At 39.4% G+C, this 18334-nt stretch overlaps 1 protein-coding gene across 1 annotated transcript in view; it reads left to right on the top strand.

Moving 5' to 3' along the window:
- Positions 1 to 8693: 8693 nt before the first annotated feature.
- The window catches only part of tango6 (transport and golgi organization 6 homolog (Drosophila)), a 30434-nt gene continuing 20793 nt past the window's right edge, over positions 8694 to 18334 (top strand). The window contains exons 1-11 of the mRNA XM_073472320.1: positions 8694 to 8880; positions 9438 to 10096; positions 10335 to 10457; positions 11327 to 11486; positions 11798 to 11904; positions 14194 to 14356; positions 14743 to 14810; positions 16161 to 16273; positions 17033 to 17209; positions 17373 to 17499; positions 17583 to 17786. Of these exons, the coding sequence (XP_073328421.1) occupies positions 8829 to 8880; positions 9438 to 10096; positions 10335 to 10457; positions 11327 to 11486; positions 11798 to 11904; positions 14194 to 14356; positions 14743 to 14810; positions 16161 to 16273; positions 17033 to 17209; positions 17373 to 17499; positions 17583 to 17786 (1953 nt within the window). The 5' untranslated portion in view covers positions 8694 to 8828. The remainder of the gene's footprint in view (positions 8881 to 9437; positions 10097 to 10334; positions 10458 to 11326; positions 11487 to 11797; positions 11905 to 14193; positions 14357 to 14742; positions 14811 to 16160; positions 16274 to 17032; positions 17210 to 17372; positions 17500 to 17582; positions 17787 to 18334) is intronic.

Raw genomic sequence — 18334 nt, forward strand, 5'->3', positions numbered from 1 at the left:
TGAATTGTCAAAGGAGGAAAAGCACAGGTGGAATCTATTCCATTAAAGATGGCTGAAGTCGATTAAGATGAGACAGCTCCAGGGCTATGGTGATGTGCATGCTCACTCACCGACACGTCTTACTGGGACACTTAAGAGAATGGAGCCACCATTAACGTTGCTGGTCACACCTGTGCTTTTCCTGCTTTGACAAGTAAAAATGTCTGCCGTGTAAAGGGTCTATTGTCTATTTCAGAATAGATTTTGTAAGGTTATATTACATCACAAACAACTTCATTGTCATTTCAGAGCACAAGTGGCCTACTGTGACAATGAAATGCAGTTTAGCATCTAACCAGAAGGGCCAAAGCAGTAGATTGCAGAGTAATGTACAAATGGTAAAAGCAGTAAGGGATAGATATACATGCAAATATATATTCAGGATTTTTTTTTAGATTACAGACCTGTAAAATGAGGCATTGAAGAAAATGAGGGGGACATGCATAATGAGTAGCTATTTTTATTTATGATACTATAATTACACTTTGATGGTAATATTTATGAAATTTACGCAAGTAAAATGTTGAATGTAGCATCTTGTAATGAATAGTTTTGCTTTGTGGTATATCTACAGTATATTTGATGATGTGTTTTCTTCCAAAAACAAATAGTCTATATAGTAGGGATGTAACCATATACTGAATGTCGCAATGAAAAACTTTTGCAATACTTGCTGTGAGACTGTGATGGCATCTACCATCATATCATGTGGTTATTTTGCTCGTAAAATTCATGGATCTAACAAGGGAAATCAGTATAAATGCATTCTACTATTGCTCCTTGTCATTGCATTGTTCTATTTGAACAGCAGAGGGCGCGATCATACTGCTCAAAAAGACAGACTCTTCTCATAAGACAGCCCTACTCCATCTCTGATTGGTTGGCTTCGCTGGTTGCATTCTCTATGCTTGACTCAAACTTTTAACTTACAAAGTAGCTCAGGTAATGTCTGCTTTCGGTAGAGTTTGAGCTGTAAGTTTTGCGGAGAAACACTCCGACCTCTTCAGCCTCTCCCACCGGTCTTCTGCTGCTCCTGTCAGGGTCACTCATCCTCTGGAGAGAGGAGTGTCTCTGGGCTCATTAGGTGGAGCAGACAGGCCGGTTGTCTGCAGGGCAGGCTGCCTCAGGGATGCTCTACTGCTGCTGCTCCGCCACCTGGCCGGCTTCACCTAACAATCCCGGAGACAACAGTTGCGACAGCCAAAGTGAAGGTGTGTTTACCAGCAGTGAAACTACAGCTCACAATCCACTGCATCAGCTCCACCGCGGGCTGTTTATTTTTCCAACATCAACCCATTAACACCAGACAACCACTGAACATACTGTTAGGAAATAATAATGTGTCAGTTATGCTAACACAGATTTTTGTGGCCCTGGCAGTCTGCGGGACAACAAGAGGGAGGGAGATCGGTGGGATCAGTGGCCAAGTGTGTGTTCTTAGCTGTCCTCCCATGTCACACCACCGTGGGTGCCCTGGTAGTCCCGCTGCACAACCAGAGGGAGGACCAGATTGCTACTGGCTACTGGCTGGTAGCTGATAGTCCAATCGTTGCTACTTTTTGTATGCTTAGGTCATGGCAGGCTACTTGGAAACCCTTCAGAATATGACAGACATTTTGTAATTTAACTCTGAATGTCTTTCAAATATGATTCATTTTAATATTAGGAGGTAAGGCCTCTGGAGAGTTAAGGAGCAGCTGGGTTTCAAACTCAACGTCCCTCATTTTATTGCTGACATTCACTGCCTAAACCTGGAACAAGAAATTAGATATGACATGCAGTTTTGGCATATTTAGAGGATAAAATCAGCATTAACAATTTACAATTTAAGTCTTCTCAGTATCGTAATCCTACCAGCATCAGAAGAGGCTTAGCATCGTCCTCATCAAAATCCTCTAGTTCAAAACTCAAAAAAGGCTTAAAACAGATGAAAAACAGAAACCTTATCTTTCCTGGTCTTCTAGTTTTGGACAGTCTGTATGTCTCAGCAACTCACCTTACTCTCAGTGTACTTTTGCTCTCCTCCAAAATGAAGTTGATCATGTCTTCTCAGGAACTCCATCACCACTGCAATCTAAAAAGCACAAAGGATGTAAGTCATCTTTAAGCATGACAGGTCACTGTTTATATTTTTGCAGAGCTGCAGAGCCCGATCATATTTAGGTGTATCAAACAACACCTTTGTGAGAAATGAGAAAATGTTACTTTCAGTTTTCGTCAGGTTTTCAAAATACATCCAAAAATGTATTGAAACACAACTGAAGCCATGTTTGCCATAATATTGGTTGGAAACTTGCTGGAAATTTACTTGACTGTGCAAAAAGACGCTTATGTCGCTCAGGGAAGCTCAAAGTGGCCTTAAGTTAGTTTTGACCAAAAATTAATTGAAACACAATTGAAACCATGTTTGCCATAATATTTATCCAACTTCAAACATTGCATTTCAGTGAAAAAAAGTTTTTCAAGCAGATTTCCTTCCAAGGAATGTTTAAAATTGGATAAATATTATGGCAAACATGGTTTAAACCAAGTTCCACTTCATGCTTTGTGTAGAAGACAATCATGTCAATTTTAAGCATCGCTCAGCGAAATACGCATCTTTTTGCACAGTATACTACATCAGGCTATATTTCAGTGAAAATAGTTTTTCAAGAAAGTTTCCTTCCACGGAATGTTTAAAGTTGGATAAATATTATGGCAAAAGGCTCTCTCTCCTCCCGAGGTTTACTCACGTCTCTCCCCGAATCTTAGGTGGGCGGAACTAAGGACTCGGAGAGAGACGCATGGATCCATGGAGGTTGCAGGTGATCACAGCTGGATCAGCTGTCACTCTGCTTTAACAGCTGTAGAGACTTCAGATGAATTGATGCCAAAAATGCCATTATCTATATTTAAATTATAACACAGAACTAAAACTTGTCGAGAGATTGGAATAATCAAAGGTAGTCATGATAACCTGATAATAAGTAAAACTGATGTGCCGCGTACGTAATTGTGCACAGCTCTGCTAATGGAGAGACACACTTGTATAGTTTCTTATAGTGCACGTAATGTGATGTTTTCCTCATTAATGAGATGTATTATTTCACCCACCGGCAGCCCACCTGATATTAATCACAGTGTTTAGTTTTATGACCTGGACCACCCAATCCACAGATTTCCCGCACTGTCCATGGATACAGGCCTACCTGTGATCCGTGCATCCTCACCGTGAAAAAATCAAATGTGTGTCTGCAGTTAAAGTGTAATCAGTTCAGACATTTACATGATTAAAGTTATAGTGAACGTAGTTAAGACACTTGGAAATTAGACTGTGATGACCTTGATTCACGGATGTCTTAAAATAAAGATATTATTTATTTTGCAATGGGTACTCTGCATTATTTCAGCCGCTGTCTGTGTCCTATATTATAACCAATCCTGTCCTTTGTACCTGTTTAAATATCTATGAAGCGGACGGCAAACAATTTGGCTGGATGATCACTTTACTTTTTCAAAGGCTGATCTCTAGAAACTCTAACAGCTGGATCTGCATCTGCTTTGCTGTCTGGTTCAACCTTAAAGTTCAAACTGCACCTGTGATTTTCTGTTTTTTACCTGTTTAACAAACAGCTGTACATGAAGAACAAGCTGCAGCCTGTATTCATACTGTGTTCTGTGTATTTATACAGTGTATTCATACTGTGTTCTGTGTATTCATACTGTGTTCTGTGTATTTATACCGTGTTCTGTGTATTCATACCGTGTTCTGTGTATTCATACTGTGTTCTGTGTATTCATACCGTGTTCTGTGTATTCATACTGTGTTCTGTGTATTTATACAGTGTATTCATACTGTGTTCTGTGTATTTATACAGTGTATTCACACTGTGTTCTGTGTTATCATACTGTGTTCTGTGTATTCATACTGTGTTCTGTGAATTCATACTGTGTTCTGTGTATTTATACCGTGTTCTGTGTATTCATACCGTGTTCTGTGTATTCATACTGTGTTCTGTGTATTCATACCGTGTTCTGTGTATTCATACTGTGTTCTGTGTATTTATACAGTGTATTCATACTGTGTTCTGTGTATTTATACAGTGTATTCATACTGTGTTCTGTGTTATCATACTGTGTTCTGTGTATTCATACTGTGATCTGTGTATTCATACTGTGTTCTGTGTATTTATACTGTGTGTTCATACTGTGTTCTGTGTATTCATACTGTGTTCTGTGTATTCATACTGTGTCCTGTATATTTATACAGTGTATTCATACTGTGTTCTGTGTATTTATACAGTGTATTCATACTGTGTTCTGTGTATTCATACTGTGTTCTGTGTATTTATACAGTGTATTCATACTGTGTTCTGTGTATTTATATTGTGTTCTGTGTACTTATACAGTGTATTCATACTGTGATCTGTATATTCATACTGTGTTCTGTGTATTTATAGTGTATTCATACTGTGTTCTGTGTATTTATATTGTGTTCTGTGTATTTATACGGTGTATTCATACTGTGTTCTGTGTATTTATACTGTGTATTCATACTGTGTTCTGTGTATTTATACTGTGTATTCATACTGTGTTCTGTGTATTTATATTGTGTTCTGTGTATTTATACAGTGTATTCATACTGTGATCTGTGTATTCATACTGTGTTCTGTGTATTCATGCAGTGTATTCATACTGTGATCTGTGTATTCATACTGTGTTCTGTGTATTCATGCAGTGTATTCATACTGTGATCTGTGTATTCATACTGTGTTCTGTGTATTCATACTGTTTTCTGTGTATTTATATTGTGTTCTGTGTACTTATACAGTGTATTCATACTGTGATCTGTGTATTCATACTGTGTTCTGTGTATTTAGAGTATTCATACTGCGTCCTGTATATTTATACAGTGTATTCATACTGTGTTCTGTGTATTTATACAGTGTATTCATACTGTGTTCTGCGTATTCATACTGTGTTCTGTGTATTTATATTGTGTTCTGTGTACTTATACAGTGTATTCATACTGTGATCTGTGTATTCATACTGTGTTCTGTGTATTTATAGTGTATTCATACTGTGTTCTGTGTATTTATATTGTGTTCTGTGTATTTATACTGTGTATTCATACTGTGTTCTGTGTATTCATACTGTGTATTCATACTGTGTTCTGTGTATTTATATTGTGTTCTGTGTATTTATACAGTGTATTCATACTGTGATCTGTGTATTCATACTGTGTTCTGTGTATTCATACAGTGTATTCATACTGTGATCTGTGTATTCATACTGTGTTCTGTGTATTCATACTGTTTTCTGTGTATTTATATTGTGTTCTGTGTACTTATACAGTGTATTCATACTGTGATCTGTGTATTCATACTGTGTTCTGTGTATTTATAGTGTATTCATACTGTGTTCTGTGTATTTATACGGTGTATTCATACTGTGTTCTGTGTATTTATACTGTGTATTCATACTGTGTTCTGTGTATTCATACTGTGTTCTGTGTATTCACACTGTTCTGTGTATTTATACAGTGTATTCATACTGTGATCTGTGTATTTATATTGTGTTCTGTGTATTTATGCAGTGTATTCATACTGTGATCTGTGTATTCACACTGTTCTGTGTATTTATACAGTGTATTCATACTGTGATCTGTGTATTTATATTGTGTTCTGTGTATTTATGCAGTGTATTCATACTGTGATCTGTGTATTCATATTGTGTTCTGTGTATTTATACTGTGTATTCATACTGTGTTCTGTGTATTCATACTGTGTTCTGTATATTTATACAGTGTATTCATACTGTGTTCTGTGTATTTATAGTGTATTCATACTGTGTTCTGTGTATTTATAGTGTATTCATACTGTGTTCTGTGTATTTATAGTGTATTCATACTGTGTTCTGTGTATTTATAGTGTATTCATACTGTGTTCTGTGTATTTATATTGGGTTCTGTGTATTTATACAGTGTATTCATACTGTGATCTGTGTATTCATACTGTGTTCAGTGTATTTATACTGTATTCTGTGTATTTATACTGTGTACCGTGTATTTATACTGTGTACCGTGTATTCATACTGTGTACCATGTATTCATACTGTGTACCGTGTATTTCTACTGTGTCCCGTGTATTTCTACTGTGTACCGTGTATTCATACTGTGTTCCGCGTATTCATACTGTGTACCGCATATTCATACTGTGTACCGCGTATTCATACTGTGTACTGTGTATTCATACTGTGTACCGCATATTCATACTGTGTACCGCGTATTTCTACTGTGTACCGCGTATTTCTACTGTATACCGCGTATTCATACTGTGTACCGTGTATTTCTACTGTGTACCGTGTATTCATACTGTGTTCCGCGTATTCATACTGTGTACCGCGTATTCATACTGTGTACCACGTATTTATACTGTGTACCGTGTATTTTTACTGTGAAACGTGTATTCATACTGTGTTCCGCGTATTCATACTGTGTACCGTGTATTCATACTGTGTACCGCGTATTTATACTGTATACCGCGTATTTATACTGTGTACCGCGTATTCATACTGTGTATTCATATGGTGAAAAAGTTAAATTAAAGCTTTTATTTTAAACAATAATCAAAATAATCAATGTAAACAGATAGGGGTTGGAACTGCTGAGGGGGAAAGAAAGGGTTAATGAGCAAATTAAAAACTCTTAAAATCAGTAAGGCGAATGAAATTACTTTATTACAATTATCTTTTAAAAAGGCCTCAATATGAAATTTTAAAAAGAATCGGTGTACTTCTATTAAAATTCAGTCCAACCACAACTATAAAAAAAGTAAAACTAAGCTGAGGCCATATGTGGAGAGGCAGACTACACAGAGGCAGTGACCAGGGGTGCTACCACTACTCACCTTCAGTGCAGCACAGCAATCCTCACAGCAAATGGTGCAGTCAATAGTGTATACCTGTGTGTTTACTCACATACAAAAGTCAAGGGACCTCGCCACGGGTGCCAAGCCTCCCAACAATATGGCACTCTGCTTAGGAAAATAACTAAACAAATGGTCAGAAAAACAACAAGAAATCAAATAAACAAGGTTACAAAATAACAAAAGTAAGGTAACCCAGTTGGTTTTAACAAATTCAACCCCACAGATAACTAAGGAAAATTGACCTAAACAAAGGAAAACAATTCAAACAAACTACAACACTAATGAATTAAAGGGACGGGCAAAATAAATCAAAACTACCATTACTGACAAAACAATTGCAGAATGCAAACTAAAGGCAAAACACAAAACTAAAGTCAAAACAGTGGGCAAAACAGCAGTGTTATTGTGCAGGTGAACCTGAAAAAGGGGAAACTAGAATTAGCTAGGCTCACTGCATGTTAAAATAAACATAGCACAAAAAGTGAGGAAAATTGTGTTTGGTAGATCATTTGCTGTAACAATGTTTCTTGGCAATAAATCTTATACCATAACATGCATTGTGGGATGAGCAGCAGAGCTGAGTATGTGGGTTGCGTCCATGAAAAATTTGCCAAATCTTCTCTGTCAAACAGCTTATTCTGTTATTGACTCTTGTTTGGTGTTTGGTGGATTGGCAATTTAATAATGTATTAATTTAACAAACAGGAGCCTCAGTAGCGTGTGGAAGAACCATACACCAGCCTGGTCACACACTGCTGTGTGATGGATTCCCATTCTTCAACCAGCATTTGTCGCAAGTCAGCCAACGTGGTTGTGTTGGTCACTCTGGCACGAACAGCATGTCCAAGCTGATCCCACCATCCCAAGTGTTCAATGGGGTCGAGGTCAGGACTGCTGGCAGGCCATTCCATCCTCTCCACTCACACATTCTGGAGGTAGTCTCTGAGAAACCCCTCTCTGTATGTGTAATAAATTGTTAAATAATAACATTCCACTGCTTGATAGTAATAGGACTCCTATTACTATCTTAGTGTCTAGATTTGGTAAACCTCAAACCCAATCAGTTTACACATGGTGTGGTTTGATTTCTCAACTGAGGTCTACGTGGCCTTGTTAGCTTTACTGGGATGTTTCACTTAACATCTTATATAGAAGGTAAAATGGTGCAGTTTTTGATAGTAAGATAATACTCTCTAGTTTCATCAAAACTATACTTCTTTCATGGTTCATTAAATTGTTGTTAATATGTTGTTGTCTTTTATTACTCTCAATGCTAGGGGGTTAAGAAATAATGTTAACTATTTAACACTGTTTCAAGAGTCACACCTGGTTACTGATGATGTAAGATTATGGAGATCCCAGTGGGGTTACGATCTATGGCTGGTTCATGGATCCGAACATTCTACCATATCCACAAAGCCAAATTTAGCCACTCGAAACCTCTATTTATAGTTTTTGCAATGGAAAACAAGCAGAACATTGAAACCATTTATGATTTAGAAAATAAGAAAGCTGCAAAAACGTTTTATTTGTGCTTCTTTTTAAAATATATTTATTTGAGAACTCCCCCTGGCTCTGTTCTTAACTTGTCCTCATTTGTATTAATGGCTTTGTTTTGTGTACTAATGACTTTGTATGTTTTGCTTCGTTCAATAAAGAATGGAAAAGAAAAAAAAACCGTCAGCCAATCCCATGATCCCGGGGGCCAATGCGCGGTGACGTCTAATTTCAGCGCCATTTTGAGCTGTTTTGAGCGTGGAGCTATCTGTCCGTAGCATAACCAGCGCTGAGTCTCAAGTCCAGTCTTGATCATATTAACAACAAGTGCTGTATGGGGAAACCCTCCATGGCCGTACAGTAAGTTGTTTGTGTGAGAGGGAGATGACTTCAGCGATCATCGCAGCGATAAATATCCTCACGAAACCCCTTCGCGGTAAGTGGATAGTTAACAGACAGAGGATAACGTTGGCGGTTAAAGGGAACATTAGATTTAATAAGGAGGAGGTGCTGTTTTATAGCAGTTTTCGGTAGCTATAATCTAAACTTTTCGTCACAGGCCACCTATTAAAAGCTTAGAGTAACAACTGTGCACCAGTTTGCGACAAAATCCGTATTGGAATACTGTTATTAAACAGATGACGAGGGTGAACAGTTGGTAATAAGTGCTTGGTGGTCATCTTATCAGTTTCAGGTTGTAAAGTCAGGAGCACGTTTGTTTTAGTCATTGTTTGTGACTAAAACTATTCGCAGGCCCTGCTGAAGCTTCGTGAGCACTTTCACGTGTTTTTATTATTTTCGTCTGTTATGGTAACTATACATTTGTCGGTATCCCTGCTTGATAAGCTGTTAGGTGACAATTTTACTAAACAGGAAGTGTGATACAACTAGTTGTCAGTACCGGAGAACATACACTACATACAATCAACAACTCTGTACAAAATTAGTCATACACGTCCCACAAATCAATGTTCTGTGTGTTATTGACTGCAGAGTCGTCGGTGCATGATGCTCCGTCCTCACACCAAAAGGCTCTCTGTGCAGCGCTGCGAGCCAACAGAGCCTTTCTCCTGGAGCAGCTACAGAGTGAGCCAAGCTTTGAGGAGGTGAGAAGGCTGAGGGAGGAGGTGATGGAGGCAGCAGACTGGTTCTCTAGTAGCACAGATGACGCCGCATGGGACTTTGCCCAGGAGTGTCTCCTACTTCTTCTCACCTTAGTGCGACACCTTTCTGCTGAACTTAAAGTATTCCATCAGACCCCAGCTGCCTCTGCACCTAAATATCGCACCCCTGAGATTGCTCCACCTTTACCCCCTGATGTCCTCAGTGTCACCCAGCAGAAGATGCTCGGAGCTGCTCTTCAATTTGTGGTTTCTCTGGGGCTCTGCCCCTACTTAGCCCCTGGAGTGGGTGTTCCACTCAGTCACAGGTCAGCATTTGGAGCAATGGTGGAAAACCTTGTCTGTGGTGGGGCAGTGCCAGCAGTGGGATGCCGCCTTCTCAACACCACCAATGTCCTGTTGCAGTTGACAGAACTGTCTTCTCTGGCCACATTGGTGTTCACACAGCATCTGGGTGATGTGATGGCTGCACTGTGCCAGCTTGGCTACCAGCCACACCGGGAAGAGAGAAGTGGCACAAAGGAGCAGAAGGTAACACATCTGGCTATACCTGATTGATCACATTTAAAATCTTCTTAAACTGAGCCTGCACTTTCTTTAAGAATGCTTTTGGTGGAGTTACAGTTAGAGTGCCTACTTTAAAGGCCAGGAGGCCTTGTATAAGTATAATCTTTTGCGGTTTTGTGAGAATATTGTTTTTGTCAAAGAGTATTTTGATGTATGCAAAAATAGGCATCTGTGTATGTTTTTCTTCTTGCTAACTTTTTAGATGCAGGAGCTCAGTGCTGAGGAACGTCAAACTTGCAGGGAGGCCCTCGAAAGCCTTGTTGGAAAAGTCTACCAGCCAATTGTTATCAAGGAGCTGCTGATTCTTCAAGGTGGACCCAAACAGGTGAGCATGTCAGCGGCTCAAATTGCAGTGAGCTGGAAAGAGCTAGCAACACGAACATTGGCACAGTAATTGGAAATGATGTGCAAATGCTTCTCAACATATAATGAGCTAAATCTGGCACAAGGTGGTGCTATAATTAACCAAACAAAATTTGATTATGGAAACATTTGCCAAAGAAACACAGCCAGTCCAATTGACTTAAAATTTGACACACAAGTCTGTGTGATACTACTCTACAAAAAATCCCATTGGAGCAAATCAGTCCGCCGTATTGTATTTTTGCTCATTAGCATAAACTACAAAAAAGTGAAGTGATATCTATTTTTGAAAATTTGACAAGCACAAATTGAGCATACAACATTGTGACAAGTCTGTGCTATCATACTCCGCAGGACACAGCCTCGCACGCACACACACTCATTGAGAGCATGTGGAGGAGGGACTGATTCAGATAGGCATGTATATTTTTCTCTATCATCATGCTCACATTGTTATGAAACAAAGGCTAAAATGCACACTTCAATCATCACAACTTATTAATCTAAAGTATTTATTGGAATCAGCAATTAATACAAGCATTAAAAAGAAGCCAAGTGGACTTAATTGAGCAGTCAGCTGTTTGGCCGACAGCCGGCACTTGTGGAAAGCTAGCTAGAAAGCAAGTTAATTTGCTGTTGTTTTTTTCTGGTTTGATTATGGTAAGCTTACATTTTCTTTATCACGTCATGCAAAAAATGTGACCACTTTACATAAACCAAAATGAAAGGGAAATTCAGTCACACTTTTGTTTTTCATTCAGATTCCCCAGTTTAGGTGATTGTGAGGCTCACTGTAAGACCTTGTTTAATATGTACTGTCCCTCCTTCCAGTCTGGTGCACTGAGCAGCTCCAGTGGTTCCAACAGCAGGGCAGCTCTGGGATCAGCTCCGGCCTGGCTGAGCCGTCTGTGTGGTCAGCTGCTGTCTAAGCGCCTGATGCAACCTAATGGTGTCCAGGCTGTAGTCAGAGCCATACTCGGTGGAGGAACAGGTGAGTTAGAGGGTAGGTTAGGATGGAAGAATGGAGGAAAGAAAAGTCGTGAGAATAACAGTGTGACTGAAAAAAGTAGAGACAAATATCCTCTAATCCTCAGTCCTCAAATATGTAATGCATATTACCCTTTTAAGTTGAACAGTAACAGATCAGGAGCAAGACATCAGTGTTTCATTAGTTTCACTGATTTATCTGTCTACATCACAGTATGCTTGCCTCTATGTCTCATTTGCTTAATGTCTTTTTATAGAGTGGAGCTTGTATTTGATGTATTTAAACCTAACTGAAACACTGTTTGTGTCCTCTAGGGCACGAGTCAGACTGGAGGAAATGTGAAGGTGTGGCCAGGATCCTGGTGACCTGCCCTCAACAGTCTACCTCAAGAGACAGTTACTACAGAGATGTCTGTCCTCAGGTGTTCTGAAAACACACACGCATACACACACACACGTAAACACACACATACACTGTGCCAATTGGGGCATCTAAGCACGAAGGCTAATATGGTATATATAATAGTTTTAACTAATAGTAGTTTATTTATTTATTTTAGTTAACTAAAATAGCATCTACCCACCAGTGAAAGAGACAGAGTCTTTCCTTAGTGCCAGTTAGCTTTCAGACACCAGGTCACCTCAACCTGCCCTCTCCAACATCGACACTCAAGCCCCATTCATACTGCCTTTTCAAGCCGAGAATATTGCTCCGAAATTTCAAATCGCTGTCTGTGTGAAAGTTATAGAGGTGGAACAGGGGGACAGTTTCGTTCCACCAGCGAAGCCACAACAAAAGCTAGACGGCATCTGTGTGTAAGGGTGGGACAGGGGTGTGACGTTCTGATGCTGTTCACAGTCTGACAACTAAACAGATCCTGCACTCATCAAACTAAAGAGAAATGTCCCACACTTCAACCCACAAAGCAAAGTTACCAGACCAAACAGCAGTAATGTGGTGGCAGGTAGTGTCTGGCAACATATATGAGAAAAAAATACAGAATTTTTACATGGCAAAGTCGCTGCCATCCTGTCTGTCCTACCGTCTCTTTGTCACACTTCAGACTGAAAAAGCATCTGTCCCTGGCAGCGAGAGCCAGGCGGCTCCTGCAGTTGACTGACAGTGACTATGTGAGGTGATTTTGAGCAAAAAACTTTAACTCACAATATCTTTGTTGCCTTCGACTGTTGTGTTGTTGTAGTTGCTGTCTTTGGCAACTTATATCCAAAAATATGTTTGCCTGTCAGGCCTCCCTACCGAGTCTTCAGTGAACTTCCCCACGGAAAAGTATCACTCTCTGCAAGTGAGAGCTAGACAGGGTCTGCTATTTACCGATTATGCGATGTAATTTAGAGCATTTTTGTCATTTTGCATGATGGGTCAAGATTTCACTTGCAACTTATAACATTATAACAGCATCCACGTGATTATAAACAGTTGGCAGATACATGTTTAGATTAACAGCGGGAAACTGGGTTGAAACGTCTTAAAAACCACACACATCTCAACATTAGGATGTGAACCGCCAAGCCTCTTTTGGTTTCACAACACCGGCATGCTATATAAAATGACACACTGGAGTGGCATTATGTCGGTGCTGCTTGATTCAGTGTGAAAATACAAAGGTGGTGTAGAGCCGAGCCTGCGTTGCTGTGTTATTGCGGAAACTCTGTCTGAAAAGGGCTTCAGTGGTTATACAGTACAAGGCGAGCACGGCTGGATGGAACAGGGGAAACACAGTTCTGCAACCTGTTACAGGAGAATACAGATGTGTACACCTCCACATTGCATCGTACAAACATACTGACACATCAAAATCTTATTTGCAAAGAACTCTGTGTCTCCCTAGCAAAACTCAAGGTGACGACGGAGCAAGTGGAGGAAATGCAGACAGCTGACATCATCAAACCCTCATCTTCTGCTCGGGTTTCTCCAGTTTGCCTCATCCCTTAAGTGTCACAGTTTGCATGCCCAATTTCTGGTTCAACTTTGACCTTTTGTACTTACAGATGTTGTTTTCACACAGTTTTCCTGTGCAATGAGGGATTAATCAATGCTCCAAACAAATTTTCATACTGGTTGCACTGGTGTGGCTGACGTTTTCATTTAGGTGCACCAGCACATAATTTAGGAGCACCCAAAAATACTCGCCTGCACACTTACTTAAAATCCATGCCCATATTTATACATTGTGCACACCAAAAGGCAAACCAGCTCTATTGTGGCAGGTGAAAACACATTTTTCTTCATATAAATCACAGCACACACAACAAGAAATTACAATATTAATTGTTTAAAAAATAAACTGAATTTAAGGTGCAACCGATGAAAATGTTTAGAAGCACTTGACAGATTTTTGGGCGCATGCAAACCAAAATGTCACACTCTGGAGCCCTGATTATTAATGACATTTGTTTGACACATTTGGAAAATTTGGTTAAACAGTTGGCTCTTTTCCAATTCAAATTTCTTGTTTTTGTTGCTCTTTCAGATTTTCTAGTGACAATGTCACCATTTACTTAAATCTCAGCAATTACTTTGAGTACTGTATGATGTCATCATAAGTGATGGCTAAAACTCCAAAAAATGCAATCCAAGCTTTATTAAAATGGAATTGTGCATATCATCTGGGGACCCTTAATGGGTGGATGAGTTGAACTGCATTAGAATGCTTTTTTGAATTTGAAGTGTATATGGTTTATTTTTTTAGATACTCGACCTCCTGCACTTTAAAGACAAGTTGACAGCCCAACAGTTTCAGCGTGTGGCCACCAGGGCGGTGCTTTTGGTGGTGCAGGAGAGGCCCAGCTTTGCCCAGCAGTACCTGCTCACTCCTCTGCTCTCACCTCTGCACCGCTGCACCACTGCTTCAAGTCAGTAACATGGTCATCTTGTATGGTCACCCATATGAGTTTGATTGATAAATTCAATTCAGTTGCAAATCTGGAGCTGTAACAACATCAACAAGATTATAGTCTTTATTTATTACAAGCAGTAATTTAATGAAGAAAATGGAGTCAGTCTGCATCAAAGACATCAATAATTCCAGTTGAAAGGCTGTCAAGCTTACGTGCTATACATGTTATGTTATGCTCAAGATGTGCAGGTCGTGTTTATATGAATTTTCTACCAGGGAAACACACAAGTCATTGTTGTTCCATTTGTCTAGCTATCATCACCTTGTCACAAAAGTAGCAGATCTGCAGTCAAAGGATGATTAATCTGGCTGAACACAGTGGTGTATATGTGTGTTTTCTAGGCAAGGGCCATTCCTCAGCTGCTGTGGAGGAATGGGAGCTGACACGTTGTCTAGAGGACGTGTACAAGGTGAGGACACTGAAAGCATTCACTCAATACTTTAATGATGCACCTCAGATTCAACGTAATGATCGTAGCTCATCCCTTGCTAAGGTCATAAGATGGATCGAAGAGAATGTATCCATGGTGTCTCAGTTTTTTTGACATGGCTTTACGTATGGTTGTAGGTAGGCATGTGGCAGCAGGAACATTTCATGTTGGGATTTTCCGAAAGAAAATAATTGCATTTTACGATATTATTCCGATTATCAACAAAATATGCTTAAAAGTCTTAAAATGGTACTCGCCTTACTTTTTTAAGATTAAAACATTCTATTGTGTCTCAGCTAGGACACACAGTGAACAATCCTTTTAGTGAAGAGCAATAATCAAATCTTAATAACACAGTCATAGTCATCCTCATCTTCCCTGTCCTTCTTTAGTTTGGAATCTGTAGTATTTGCACACATCTGATTTAACTTTATTTAATGTGGGATACAATGGGCAAAGATGCAGGCTCCTTTCCAGCCTTTTCAAGTCACTCGTATTCAGGATTATCCCAATAATGGAAATACACCACGATTAACTTGCTGAGTGTTTTTATCCTGATCCGTGATAAAATCTCATGTCCTGCCATCCCTAGTTCAAGGACAATATTCATGATGATAATACAAAGAAACTATTAGTAAGGTACAGAGTGACATATAGTGATATTAGCTCAAATATGCAAGAATCTGATATATGCTCATTTCACTGTATATTACTATCATAAATATAAAATTGCAAATCTGAAATAGATTTGTGTAGATGATATTCACAGAATTCTGTAAAAATTAAGTAAGATGACCATAATTACTTGGTATTATCACTCTCTTAAATAGAGTAAATGATAATTATTGTCTACCCTTGAGGGTTTTGGTAAAGAAGACCGACACAAAATCAGAACTCCTCTGAATAATGAAGGTTATATTGATGTTAGTGCTATTAGGGTTTGTGTTGGAGCCCAATGTTAGGGAGTGAAATATTCTGGTATCAATATATCAGCTGATATACACACATTTAGCATTGAAATGTAGTTATCAAACATGTGTGATAAAGATATGTAACAAAGGAAGGATATTTTACAGTTTAACGCTTGGGGTTCTGTAAACTCTGAAATGACAGCAGTGCACTGAAACAGTAACCAGTAACCGCTGAGAATTTAATAATTATAAACTACCCTATGCATCTTTCCATACTGTGTTCTGCTGATATCGACAACATATAAGCAGATCCCAATATATCTGTGATATGCCAATATCGCATTTTTTGCTGTCTCTCATCCTTATCATGCCTCTCATGGTATTTTTTTCCTTTGCTCCTTGTGTCTTTTGCTGTTAGATCTGTGTGGTTGGAAACAGTCCATCAGCTACTTTCCTCAAAGCCCTAGAACAAGTTCTTCCTATTATCTTCACACTCTTCTGTTTCACCAAGCAGAACGTCTCCCACCTACGGTAATGTTTTCTCTGTTAACCATTTTGTACAATTTGTAGATTGATTTTTCAACTTTCAGATAGTCACTCATATTAATTTATTTCAGTACAGTGTGACAATTAATTAAAATCCAACTGAAATGAAATTGCTTCCGTTAGTCCTTTGAGAAAATAATCTGAAACGAAAAGGTAGAAATTAATGATCTTTATTTTTTGGTTTCATCATGATGCATTAATTAGACTGAATATTGTTCCATTATCCATCTGTGTGAATGGAGACCTTATTTCAATACCGCCAATCTAATCTTCCTCAAAGCAGTAAAAGTAACATTCACAAGCAGTCCCACTGAGCCAGACAATAGCCAGCTACACAACACCAGAGCCACACACAAACACAAAACGTTGCAGTCAAATGTAATGTAATGTACAGTAATGCATTACTTTGTAACATGTTACCCCCAACACTAGTTGCCAATAATACACATATAGAGTAATGGGCAGCTGAAGTTGTCTTTTCATGTTTGAGAGATAGTTCAAACTGCATTACCACATGTCACAAAGAAAAAGAAAACAGACAAGATTTTTACTATTTTACTTTACTCCAATTTTATTATGAATGATAACCTTTGTTGGGCAAGAAAGGGCTGCAGGCAGAAAAATCATTTTGAAAATGTGTACTGGGAAAAGCAGTCAACAGAAGTATGAAATATACATGAATCATAGTTAATCAGATCCAAAGTAGATGAGCTGTACAGTATATTTGTGCTTTGTGCTCCACAGTGCCCCCTGTCAGGAGATCTTGCTGTGGTACCTGAGGTGCACTGAAAAGTGTGCAGCCCTGTCAGCACTGAGGCAGCTTTCAGGCCTGCAGGGAGAGAGCAACAAGGTGGCAGCAGTCCTCTGCTTCAGCCCGGGCAGTGATGGAGGAGCCAGACCCCGCTCCAGGGAGAGCTGCAGGTGAAAGAGCACTCTCTTTTCTGTGTGTTGTTAAGATTATCATGACAAAAACATGATGCACAGCAGAAGATCTTTTACTGATCTTATTCCACCTTTGTTTCCGAGCTGATGAGCTCTCGTCATTTCTATGTATCTCTGTCATGTCCCTGTTCTTGTGTCCCAGTGATGAGGATGATGCTCTGTATGAGAAGCTGTCAGATGAGCAGTGGAGGCTGGAGTGTCTGATGCAGCTGCTAGCTGAACTCAAAGACAGTGATCTGCCGGGAGACTTCTTCCTGGACCTGCTGCAGGTAAGGAACACACACACACACACACACACACACACAATCTGTTGTAATTTGAGGCTGATGGTCCATCACTTCCTCTCCTGCAGGAGCTGACCAGCTGGGCTGCTGCAGAGGATGAAGATAAGGAGGATGAACAGCAGTTGGACGTGTCGGCCATGACACTCCTTGAAGTGGAGCATCAGCTGCTGGGTCGAGCTGCAAGGCAAGGCCAGAGACTCGCTTTGCTTCAGGTGTTGGCTGTGATGGTGGAGTCTCTGCATCATACTATGCTGCTGAGGAAAAGCACACAGGTGAGTGGAGAGATGTGCAGCCAACAGAAGGAGTTGTTGTTTGTTTAGTTTTGTGGTTTGTTTTTGTTTTTGCAGCAGTCCGTCTCCAATCAGTTTGGAGCCTTGGAGCAGCTCACAGTTCAGAAGAATGTTAAGACTTTGCCAGGTTAGAGTTAGAGTCGACAGATACTTGATTTTTAGGGTTGAAGCGAATGCAGAGAGTAAACAATGTCCAATATTGATTTATCACCTTATATTCTGACATACATATACACTAAATATGCATATAAACACACATTTTTTTGCAATGATCTCTCTAATCCAGTTACTGAAATGTTGTGACAAAAGCCCCTTTTAGTTTGAAAATGCGCCACATTTGCAGCCAGGTAAAGGCTGCAATCTGCCGGCAACATGCAGAATCCTGTAGCTGTACTCCAAATACTTTTTAAGTTATGGATTTTTTAAAGTTTTTTTGAAATTTGTCCTGAACATCCAAGACACCCTAAGGATCATTTACAACATTTATAATTTAAATAGTTGTTGCTGAATGGTTACAGTAATCAAATTAA

This window comes from Pagrus major, chromosome 8 (assembly GCF_040436345.1).
Source record: "Pagrus major chromosome 8, Pma_NU_1.0".
NCBI classification, from domain to species: domain Eukaryota; kingdom Metazoa; phylum Chordata; class Actinopteri; order Spariformes; family Sparidae; genus Pagrus; species Pagrus major.